Source organism: Limanda limanda, chromosome 21, assembly GCF_963576545.1.
Source record: "Limanda limanda chromosome 21, fLimLim1.1, whole genome shotgun sequence".
In the NCBI taxonomy this organism is placed as follows: domain Eukaryota; kingdom Metazoa; phylum Chordata; class Actinopteri; order Pleuronectiformes; family Pleuronectidae; genus Limanda; species Limanda limanda.
In genome coordinates, this window is record NC_083656.1 from 10,350,755 (window position 1) to 10,362,809 (window position 12,055).

The 12,055-nt window shown below is 41.6% G+C and overlaps 1 protein-coding gene across 1 annotated transcript; it reads right to left on the reverse strand.

Annotated features, from left to right (window-relative positions):
* Window positions 1-6,077: 6,077 nt before the first annotated feature.
* Window positions 6,078-11,666, reverse strand: LOC133027753 (cytochrome c oxidase subunit 7A-related protein, mitochondrial). The gene is made up of 3 exons (XM_061094856.1): window positions 11,518-11,666; window positions 7,205-7,339; window positions 6,078-6,445 (listed from the first exon to the last, which is right to left on the reverse strand). The coding sequence occupies exons 1-3, from the start codon at window positions 11,587-11,589 to the stop codon at window positions 6,308-6,310; spliced, it is 345 nt and encodes a 114-aa protein (XP_060950839.1). The 5' UTR covers window positions 11,590-11,666; the 3' UTR covers window positions 6,078-6,307.
* Window positions 11,667-12,055: the final 389 nt, after the last annotated feature.

Genomic DNA, 12,055 nt, shown 5'->3' on the forward strand with positions numbered 1-12,055 from the left:
AATAGGAAACCAGTATGTATTTACTCACTGTTTACTTCTTATTTACTCACTTTTTACCAATATTTATACAAAGTAACATTTATTTTGACATAAACATTTCTGAATGAAAATATATAAAAGATATAAAAAGTGAAGTAAAAAGTGAAATGCTGAATGCAAATCAGTAAACAGTGTCAGATTGCAATATGCAATGTAATGCAGTATAATATAATATGATATGATATAATGTGTTAATTTAACACATCCGGTGTGGGGGTGGAATAAAAGTCCGAGTCAGGTGGGGGTCCCGGGCCTTGTTGATAAGGCCAACTGCAGTCTGGAAGAAGCTGGTCTTGTGGCGGGAGGTTTTGGTCCTGATGGCCCGCAGCCTCCTGCCCGAGGGAAGAACCTCAAAGAGTTTGTGACCCGGGTGGGAAGGATCAGCTACAATCTTGCCTGCACGCCTCAGGGTCCTAGAGGCAAACAGGTCCTGTAGAGATGGCAGATTGCAGCCGATCACCTTCTCAGCAGAACGGATGATCCGCTGCAGCCTGCCTTTGTCGCTTGCTGTGGCAGCAGCGAACCAGATGGTGATGGAGAAGGTGAGGATGGACTCGATGATGCAGGTGTAGAAGTGCACCATCATTGCCTTTGGCAGGTTGAACTTCTTCAGCTGTCGCAGGAAGTACATCCTCTGTTGTCCTCTTTTGGTGATGGAGCTGATGTTAAGCTCCCATTTGAGGTCCTGGGAGATGATGGTGCCCAGGAAGCGGAAGGACTCCGCAGTGACGACTGGGGCGTCTCTCAGGATGATGGGGGTGGGTGGGGCTGGGTTCCTTCTGAAGTCCACAACCATCTCCACTGTTTTTAGAGCATTGAGCTCCAGGTTGTTCTGCTCACACCAGGACACCAGATGGTCAATCTCCCACCATAGGCGGACTCATCCCCATCAGAGATGAGCCCAATGAGGGTGGTGTCATCCGCGAACTTAAGGAGTTTGACGGACTGGTGACTTGAGGTGCAGCTGTTGGTATACAGGGAGAAGAGAAGAGGTGAAAGAACACAGCCTTGAGGGGAACCGGTGCTAATAGATCTGAATTCAGAGACATACTTACCCAGCCTCACGCGTTGCCTCCTGTCAGACAGGAAGTTTTGTTCCTTTTTAAACAGCCATTAATCTTGCTCCAACTCTATTCCAACCCCCTCCTCCCTTTCCCGCTCTCATTTTCATTCCACCTTGTTCACATCCTTAGGCAGCCGTATTGACTAACTCTTATTTTATATTTCCAGGATTAAAGAAAACGTGACTTCTGCAATGTGTGACATTTTCAGTTGGACATGGGTGGGGTTTGCTGGACAGTTTCATAACACGGCAAAAGGGCAGAGTGTGTGTTTGAACTCTTACGTAAGGTTGTTGCCAGGGAAAGGAGGCAGAAAGAGAAAAATAGCCTGACGGAAGAAAAACCATTTCTTTGGAAACACACAGGGAAAGAGAAGCCCTTTAAGTAGCCTGCACTTATAGCACCAATCAGCACTCTCTTTACACGCCGCAATCTCCTCCGCCATGTGCATCACAACCTGACCTCCTGCTGGTTCTTCCATTACCTTCGGCTCTCCATGACCCATTTTTTTTACTTCCTATCCTGCTTGTGATTGGTCATTACATGTCGAGAGGGGAGTAAATGGCGAGCGGGGGCCCTCAGAGAGCAGAAGGGCCGTGAGTCGATTTCACCCTGATCCCAGCTCAAATCACACCCTGATTTCACTTGAGGCCACTTGTGAAATGTGACTGTGTATTTTTATCCAAGGCGAGATGATTCATACGGTGCAGGTACGTACCACGCCTGGTGAGTCTCGAGTGGCTCCCATTTGACCTCGCCAAGTGGTTTTTTAAATTTTTAATCAATTCGCTTTGTGGACCGGAACTCGGACGGAGCTGCATTGTTCGTGACCCAGTCCCACTTGTCGTCATTTAATCTGCGAGACGAGCACAGGGGCCATTTGTACAAACACACACACACTCTCAGACACTCTCACACTCACACACCAATGCTCCTGCCTCACGAATTGCTCCCCTGAAGTTCTCATTCAATCTCAGAGAACCTTATTTATTAATTTGTACTCAGGCTGTGCTATTGTGGCAGGGCCATTTTAAGCCAAGGTGATTTGTCTCTCCCCTCTCCCCCGCCTCAGTCTTTCCTGCGAGGCGGCTGTAAGAGCCATTTGTATTTGCAGAGCGGTTATGTTTCTGCATTGTTCCTACGCGGCGGGGCAAACAGACGTAGATATATACCGCATTAAGAGGCCCACTCGGCTCTCCGCGGTGGATCGGGTCACCCATTATCTGTACCATGTGAAAAGATCGCTCGAGCTGCTGTGAATTAACACCGAAACGCTGCAGATGTGTGCAGCCTTTCAGCCTCTTTCCGGTTATTTTGGGTTTGCAGCCACTCGACACTACTATGTCAGCAGAAGAAAATAAAAAAAAACCAGATGAAGAGCTGTGTATTTCTTCTCTGGACTTCATGTAAAACAAACCACAGTGAAAAGCAATGTGAGAATTAGATTTAGTTTTGCCTGTAGCAGCCAGAATCTGACACCGGCTGGATGAGTTTTCATCTAGAGCCCTCATTGTAAATTTGAAATATAGCGTTGGAACTCTAACATCATCCCGCCCGAACAAAGGAATAAGATGAGGAAACTAAAGTGGTTTTGTGAGAAATCAAATAGAGCGAGAAACAAGAAATGAGGCAATTGTGTGAGATGTGAATCGGAACAAAAGAAAAGCTCCCACGTAGAAATCAATGTCACCAATGTGCCTCCACCTCGTCCTTCTGTTTTCACATGTATCAAAGAAATACTGTGACTGTCATCGCTATCTGTAACCAGGACACTAATTACAATAAAACCATAGACCGTTTCTATTGATGACGTGACAGCCCCTCTAAAGTGAAGCATCACGACCCCCGACCCCCCCCCCCCATCCCCTGTTGGCTGCAGTAAAGATCATTGTGTTAGCTCTTATTTGTTGCATTTTGGTTCTAATTCATTATGTTTTAGTTCTTATTCGATTAGCTCCATCCATTGTGTTGCTTGTGTACTCGTGTGTTTATGCCGCTGATCTAAAAGAACGTTTCAATCCCGTCATCATCTTTTACATATGGCAATTGACTTGGACACTATCAATCTGGTATCAGAAATATTTTGACTTCTTTTCTGAATAGTGGAAAGGAAGTGGAGACCATTTCTATACAGTCTATGGAAATACATTTAGTTTCAGTCTCTGAAAACGACCAGTTTTGGACTGAGGTTGGTTTCATTTTTCTACTATTACTAGAACATTTCATCCTAACAAATAATATATCTTCAAACATAATAATCCCAGAATTCTGAATATACTGGTTTTACAATGATCTAGTTCAAGCCAGGATTAGAGTTGGGGAGATGGTGTGACAGGATTTACATTACAAGGAAGAGATTCCTTGCTGCAAAAAAGGGGATTCAATTTTCAGTTTTCCTCCCATAGGTCTCATGCCTCCTCCATAAATAACCATCTCACACTCTCACCCTCCCCCTGCTCCTCGCACCCCACCGGCTTCCTGTGTTTTATGTCTCGTCTAGACCGGGTTTCCTGTGATCCCGCTTCCTCAGGTGTGTGCTTCATTAACAGTTTCCATTGAGTGGTAAACATGTTATTGCTGAGTTCTCCTGTCTCCTCTGTCGGGGGGAAGAAGAGCGAAGACAAAAGGATCCATTGTTGCTCAAGTGGGCTGTCGTGATGCGAGAGTGGACGGGACGAGACAGAGAGGTGAAATTAAGGTGATGTTGAAGGATTCCTGGATGAAAAGCTGGTACAGGGTACAAGGTATCAGGTTCCAGTCTTGGCAGGTAACTGTGTAATGATTTGTTTTTCTTCTAAGAAAAGCCACAGCGGGAGGCTTCTGACTGAATAACTGGGAAAAGTAATTGAAAAAGACTAAGTCTCAGCAGGCGGTCCATTTCTGAATTAAGTGAACACCTTCAAAAACAGGTTTCATGCTCTTATTCACAAGGAGATCACTTTGGCTTATAGAGGATGGTTTATCAGATATGTTAAACCACTGGTTCCCAGTCTGAAGTCCTAAAAGCACACATCTAGATATTTTATTTCAAGGTGATGAGTCTAAGAACTGTAACATCCAAAGGTATAACAACAATGGTAAAAGCTGTCCATGACGCTTGATACTATCCTTCTGTACTGATCTCAATTAGCCAAACATACTAATATTCAGATGGTGGAAACATGCATTAATTTGCATTCAATTAAGCTGATTTCTGACTTTTGGTCAGATTTGGAAACATTTGTCTGGAATCTGCTTCAATGTTAAATGTCCATTTTATTGATTTGGAAAGAGAATGTCTGGAGCCTAGATTGGCTCTTTGTCAGGTACAGCTGGATCCAGAACATGTAACAAAAATGTTCCCGGCTCGATTCGAACATCAATCTTCTGTTGTCTTTGAATTTATAAAACTTACACCACCTGTGAGAGCCACGAGTAAACCATGCTAGTTAGACTCAACAACAGAATCTTAGTTTTACACTTACAATGCTAGCTATGGAGTTGTACACAGTGCATAATGAGGTTAAAGTAAGTCACTCTGATCCCTTAACCGTGTTTCCATGGCAACAATCAATGCCATCGAGGGGAAAATGGGAGTGAGGCTGTTTGGGATAATTGGTTCATTATTGCTTGATGATGAAGATTAGCCTCAGTTCAATCAGGAAGACCCTTATCTTAACCCACACATTCACAAGTCTGACTGCTGGGTGTAAACGTTAATCAAATTAAACTTGACCATGATCTCAATCAGCCAATCAAGTTGTTGACAAAAAATAAAGTAAATCTGTTTATTGATCCAGTGCTGAGTCATACCAACAAATGAAGGTTCCATATTTTAATAAATACTCTTTTATGGATATCCATTACTATAAAATCTCAAGTGTTTTTGAGGGCCAGGGAATTTTGAAAGAAACATGCATGAATTGTGATCCCTTCTATATCCATAGTGCAGCTAGTGTTCTGTGTAATATTGAGGGTTTTTATGTAAATAGCAGATTAACAATGTATTAAATGAGATTAAATTGAAGCCATAACTAAATGCATTCTAACTGAGCCTCAAATGAAACAAAAGTTATGTGATGGATAAAGACTACTCCACTGATTCAGCATCACACTCCCTATTACTTTCATTTAAAATCATTCCTGCCTTTTTATCGTCAAAACATGTCAAAAAAATACCTACAATGCAACGTGACAGGCAACAGTTTCGTAGAGAATTTTGTTGGTTATGTTTGTATCAGCTGACGTCAAAGTACACGTCAAATAATGTTTTCTGTCATTTTAGTCCAGACCACACTGATGTATGTCCTAGTGTTTGATTCCCATAGGTTTGGTATTATTTAGCTTAGTTGTCATGATTGACAGATGACTGACAGTTGGTCGAGTGTGTGGCAGCTGATTCCGATATCGTGGCTCCACATCCAAACACTATCGCATTTCTCCAAATTCGATCCATATTTTAGCTTGACTTTTGTACAACTGGATGAAGTGAAGAAAGCTCCATCTTTATATAGAGCCTATGATCCCAAGCCACTCAGAAAAAAAACAACACCAAACCAGACTGAGATGATGAGTGTTTCAGCAGCTTGATGTGAAACTGCCAACGTGTCTGTCTGAAACCGCCTCGCTCCCTCTGAAGCTCAGCGAGGAGCATCTGAAGATCACACCAAGGCCTGTATGAGACAATGCTTACGCCAAGTGAGCAGCAGCTGTGTTCCAGACGGGAGTCTCCATCATGCTTATAGCTTCAGACCGAAAGCTGTGAGCACAGGAAAAAAATAACTATCACAAGTTTGCTTCTATTCTCGCATCCGTAGGAGCCGAGGGAGACGCAGAAGCTGCAAACCACTATAGAGTTTCAAACGTGCTTATACATGACCCATGCACGTGTCGCTTGATTGGTAATAATGACGCCTCTCCTTCAGTGAGTGCTGCTTCAGTACTTCATCCAGATGGTACGAAGTTAAAGACAAACAAAAAAGGAAAAAAAAGACTTGCTTGAGAACATCTTTCTCTTTTATTTCCCCATAAAATGTATTAACTTAGACTTTTTTTTTTACAAAGAAGACAGACATTGATATCACCGGTGTGGTTTTTTTAAAGTGATAAATTCTCATGTTAAAGTCCCAAGAGGTGGCATGACGAGGTCAGATGGAAAGTCGGGTAGATGGATTATAGCACAGGCGCGTTGGGATGTGTCAGAAAGATCCTGGGTTTGTGTTGGTCTCTTATTTTCTGGGCTGGGCGGCCATGTAAAGAGCCACCAGACAGTACAGAGCTCCTCCTACGGTGAGAGCCATGGTGGTGCGGTACAGCAGCCGGTCGGGAAGTCCGCGCTTCAGATGCACGGGAACACCTTCTTGCGACTGGGAGACGAGCCAGGCAGGGAAGGGTTGAGGGAGAGAAGAAGAAGAAGAAATTAGAATAGAATAAAGTTGTTGAGACAGAGTACAGAAAAGAGTCTAATCCATGTTTTCAGATAAGCCTCAACATCATTTGGGTTTTCCTCTCATTTCAACTGCTTAGTTTTGCAACAAACACTCAGTTTCTGACCAAGACTTGATGGTTTTATACCTGCTGCACAAACAATATTATCAAATCTTAACACAGGACCACAATCAAACAATTTATAGGTGAAAACTACAGAGAAAGTGATCATGTTTTTTTTCTCAAATTTAATGTTTTTGGAATGAAAACTGTCCCGAAGTGTTGTCTGGAAAAACTGAAATATGGAATTAATTCTATAAAAAAGGAGGTTTTCTCTGGTGTGTGATGTGGAAGCTCTGACTCTTTCCTTCACTTATAAATACTTAAAAAAGTTATAAAACTGCGGCTGCAGTCAATACAGTCGTTTCAATTTGTCTGAGTGATTGCTCTGCCCAACTTCGGAATCTCTTATTTCTCTCGGTGCCTGTTATGTGATGAATAGTGAGGAGAGGGGAGCAGAATCCCATTAAAGAGAAGAGTGAATTGAATACCAGTCATTGCCTAATGGTGATGAGCTTTCATGGCTTTGAATCATATTTTGAAACGCCAAACACCCCCACACCACGTCGGGGCACTTTTTGAAATGAACAAAAGCTGATTCACTGTACAAGTGTTTTCTGTTCGGTGTATTTCATTACCTGGAATAACCTCTGGAACTCGTGAACCTTGTTTGCTCCCAGGTACTCCACCGTGGACCCGGCCTCTGACACCACCTTGGTGGGTGTGGCGAATATCATGGTCGGGGCCTCCGCTGGCACGCCTGGTTTAAGCCCCTGCACAAAAAAAGCAGAGCTCTTTTCAAATTCATGGGTATTTATGCATTAAAATAAAAATGTTTTCAAGCCGTGAATAGGGTCTTCAATTGTCTTGTTTTTCCAAAGTAGCTGTAAAAAGCAGTAAAAATTAACACTGGACAAAGAGTGTATTAATATTGTTTGTTATCGTTTCTGAAGTTATCAGAATTAATTATTACAACTAATGGTCTCAGTTCTGTTAAAAGTTTTATTTAAGCTGCGTACCAATTAAGGGGCCGCATCCTCCGGAGGCTACATTTTTAAGGTTGATTTCATCACAGCAGTGTCACTAGGCAGTCCCATTTTCGGAGGCTAATTCAATTGCATCATTTTATCACCAAGCAACAGGGACTCATTAACATTTCTTCCCGGGATTCATTGTGCTTCTATTATCAGCAGTTTTTCTAAAGAGATAAAGGCACCGGCAAGCAACAAGACCAAAATCCAATTATTAGACTTTAAAATGGAAATATCAGGCATCCGAACCACGTTAGACCAATCTGATGATGGACCTCAAGATTGAAGTTCTTCTGTGATATAAAAAGCTTTGATTGTGGTTTAATGACACACTGTACATAGTTGTACAAAATGCATTTTGATTTATATACTCAACCCAACAGCTAACAGTACAAATGTTGAAAAACCAATTGGAATTCAAACGCTCTCTTCATGTCCAACTGCAGCTGTGTTGCTAGGCGACAGTGCTAAAGGCAGGAAAAACCTGGGGACGCAAATTACGGAAATCCTCCATTGACCAGACCAACTCATTTTGTTTCGGGCTCTACAGTCGTCTCCATTCGAGGACACGGTCGCTGAATTGGGATTTTAGATTTTTTTAAGTCTAATAGGGTTTCATAGGGTTTACTGCCTCCATGCCTCCATTTCAGAATAACAAGTCACATCAAGTTAATTACCATCGGGAACACCGAGCACTTTTCAGTGTTTCAAATAATTCTGCTTAATACCCAAATAATTGGGGTGGTCCAGAGCATGCAAGAGAGCTCACATCTGTCGAAGTGTCTAACTAATAAATCTATGGAAGGTATCGTAAATGTAGATGCGAATGTTGGCATTATAATCAAAAGTCTTTTTTTAAAGGTTCTTTATATTGATCTGCTGTACATTAAGTGAAATTAAAGCCCATTTAGTTTCTGTAGGAGCCGTCTCAAATCTGCTGCATAAGAACAAGCAATTACACGAGAACGTGGTTGAGCTCGTCTTTAAAATGATTCAAGTGCCTGTTTAGATCATTAAAGAGGAACTCAAGCAGCACTTCAACACAGCATCATGTTGAACACAGCCAGATTTTTTTACATATTTTATACTTGTGGATTGTAAGGTCTTTCTTGTGCGTTTTCAAGTTCTTTATTTTTTGGGGCTGCACGATTTATCACATCAAAATCGTTATTTGAATTCACATCTAAATTCAATTTCCTTTCAAACGACTCAGCCACATCAGCAGCATCCAAACAAGTGTTCCTTAATCCTACCAGATAAATATAAACTCCATAATGCAATTTTATCTTCGCCTTTCTCTCTCATTTATTGACAAGGAGGCGTTACTACACGCAGTCCAGAGTAGCAGAAAACCAGCAGTGGAATAGAGCTTGATTTTTTTTGGTCTTTTAAATCATTCCGTACACAGAGGACTTATAACCTTTCAGCCATTGTGACATAGACATGTTCCTTAGTTATTCAGCTACACTGTCGTGAAATTATGATTAAATGACCTACTGCTCTTATACTTTTCAGACAGTAAATACTGAGAGTATTTCCCGGGGGTACACCGTGGTCTTAATTAAGTACAAGTGTGCCTCCTTCATATTCTCTCTTGGAAAGCCTCTCACCCACCAATCATTTGGAAAATTGCTAGGAGACCCATTGTGCTTGTTAGAGTGTGTGGAGGGAGCTCCTGGGAGAGAAGGGGAATTAAATCTGACATATGCAAACATAGAGGCTGGAAGCAGAATATTATGATATGCCATTTCAGAAAGGACTCAACTAAAAGTGCACCTTTATAAATGTGTGGCTGGTCAAGGAGGGCGTCACTAGAGCACAGTTAGATATAAGACGGCTATCACACTCACCACTCAGTTTCATAATGCTTGGATATTTATCACTGGCATCAGCCTACCTGTAATTTGATGGTTTTTTCATGATTTTACGGGCTGGGAAATCTATTTAACATCTTTAGTTGAGGTCAGAGTGAACAACCACGACACCTGATCACAGGACGGTTACTATGAAAATTACTACAGCTCTGAAAAGCAAAATCCTGGTTATCAAATGGGGGTGTAACAGTTCTTAAGGTGAGAGGAAAAGTGTGATACAAACGCCACCAATGCATGGTGTTGATCTAGCAATACTTAACTAATGTAACAAAGTAATCTTTCAATTTCACTAACCTCCATAATGCATTTAACGACGATTCTATATAGAGTTGGCCCACACAGTGTATTTTTGCAATTATTAAATTTTTTTTGTTTTCTTCCTGCATGTGCCAAGTTACTGCTTTATTCCAATTGTTAAAAAGAGATCAGATCTGTGGTAAAAGTTAGGCTGGTTTAATTAGATACTAATTCAAGGCTACATCCATGCAAATACGGGTTTTCAATCACCTAAAATGGAGAAGTTGGAAAATGCTGCTGACTCCATTTTAGAATGAGAACTTTAAGGTTGTATTATAGTAGATAAGCAGAAAGTGCACATTTGTTTTCAGGTGTGTTCGTATATACGAGGATTGTTACGCCTTTACTGACAATAAGGAGCATGTGAATAAAGAACAAACCGTGTTATTCAACTGTCTGGATCTGATGACAGTTTTCAGTATAAATAATGCAAACTTTGAACTGACTGTTAAATGATCTACTGTAGTTTAGTTCAATCTCAAAAGCAAGTTTGCTCTTTTTTGTGTGTAAAACCTTCATCTGAAAAAGTTAATCAAGGTGTTAAATAAATGTAGGGGAGTAAAAGACAGTTTTCCATCACGGTGGAGTGAAAGTATAAAGAAAGGCTAAGTGGCCAAGAAGGTTATCAAGACAAAACCAGATGTAGCATCAGTCAAAATGGAAAATGATCATGATAAATGTCACATTATCAATTATTTTAAGTTCAAAAACCTTGTTTGAAAACATTTTTCAAATCTAAGATTGGTTACTTGTGTGTTAAATCTCCTTACTGTGTTTATCAATGCATAAGCAATATATTAACACGCTGAAATTGTTATATATGAACCTACACTGTAATGATTGTTATTGTTGTTTTATCACCCAGCACTAGTAAAAGTGAAAAAACACAAGCTGCAACTATTGATCTATTTATTTCACAACCTCGGACTTGTAGAAGCTGGGATTGATATTATTTACAAATATCCAATAATATCTGACATTTAACACACTTATAAATACAAAGGGTGTAGGTGGCAGCCGTATGAATATACGCATCTCAAGGTTGGACTGGCTGATAAACGTATTTGCCAATTTGATGAGGTTCCATTTTCTTCATACAAAAGCAGAGGAGCTGAGAGGCCGCCTGAACCACTGTCATCAAAATGACAAGCAAAGGACAGGAGAGAGATAATAAAGGTCACATCTGGTCGAAGCTCTGACAGGTCATTGTATACAGAAAATTGGCTGTTAAGTCACAGGAAGGCCACGTCCGCATGTAGGAGGTAATCTTCCAGGATAAAGGTGAAATGAGGATTTGGTGATGAGGCCGTGATGGAGAATGGGAATTTAATCTGACAAGGAAAGAGAGTAGGAGACGAGAAAAGGCCACAGCCTCGATCTGTGTGGATTCTCTTGGAAGTTAAAGACGCTATATTGCTTCATATAAACCTACAAGGGACTTTATACGAAACACTCAGGGAACAAGACTGCTGACGTAACTAAAATGAAGATATGAGAGGAAGTCAGCTCACAGTACCATGCGATATGATACAGAACAATGTAAATAATGTAAATACCATTTACTTTTTCATCATGTGTGGCTATTAAGACGCTAAATAATCACTTTAACTGCCTTTGAAGGACCTCGAAGTGCCTTTAAGTTGGTTTTAAAACCCGGTGGGAACACGAAGGGAAATAATCCAACATGGTGATATGAAGGTCATAGCTTCGTGGCTACCGGCTCGCTGGGTCTCGTCTTCCCGGGCTTACCTGCGGGCTGTAGGCGGCCGTGGGAGGCGATCCCGTCAGTTTCTGGGTGAAGCCGCTGAACTTGTAGTACATTTTACTGCTGGAGGACGTGGGGATGTTTCGTCCGCGGGTTCGAAGCTACTAAACTTCCCGTGAAAGGGTCTTCCTGCTGCGGCCGGCGACTGAAAATGACGTAGGGCGTGAGGTGGCCTCCTACCCGCCCGTTCAAAATTCAAGTGGCAGGCTGTTGAATTATTTATAAACCTTCATTCCATAGATAACGCTCACCTCATAGATAAACCCTCACCCCATAGATAAACCCTCACCCTTATATATACCCTCACCCCATGGATAAACACTCACCCCTATAGATATACCCTCACCCCATAGATAAACCCTCACCCTTATAGATATACACCGACCCCATACCCTCACCCCATAGGTAAACCCTCACCCTTATATAAACCCTCACCCCCGTAGATAAACCCTCACCCTTATAGATATACCCTCACCCCATAGATAAACCCTCACCCTTATATATACCTTCACCCCTCTACAG

Bases quoted from the DNA above. Each gene is read 5' to 3' on its own strand.
- LOC133027753 (XM_061094856.1), bottom strand. From the start codon at position 11,589: ATGTACTACAAGTTCAGCGGCTTCACCCAGAAACTGACGGGATCGCCT. The intron at 7,340-11,517 runs GTAAGCCCGGGA...TTTTTTGTGCAG, and splicing joins CGGCCGCCTACAGCCCGCAG to GGGCTTAAACCAGGCGTGCC. The intron at 6,446-7,204 runs GTAATGAAATAC...CTCGTCTCCCAG, and splicing joins AGTTCCAGAGGTTATTCCAG to TCGCAAGAAGGTGTTCCCGT.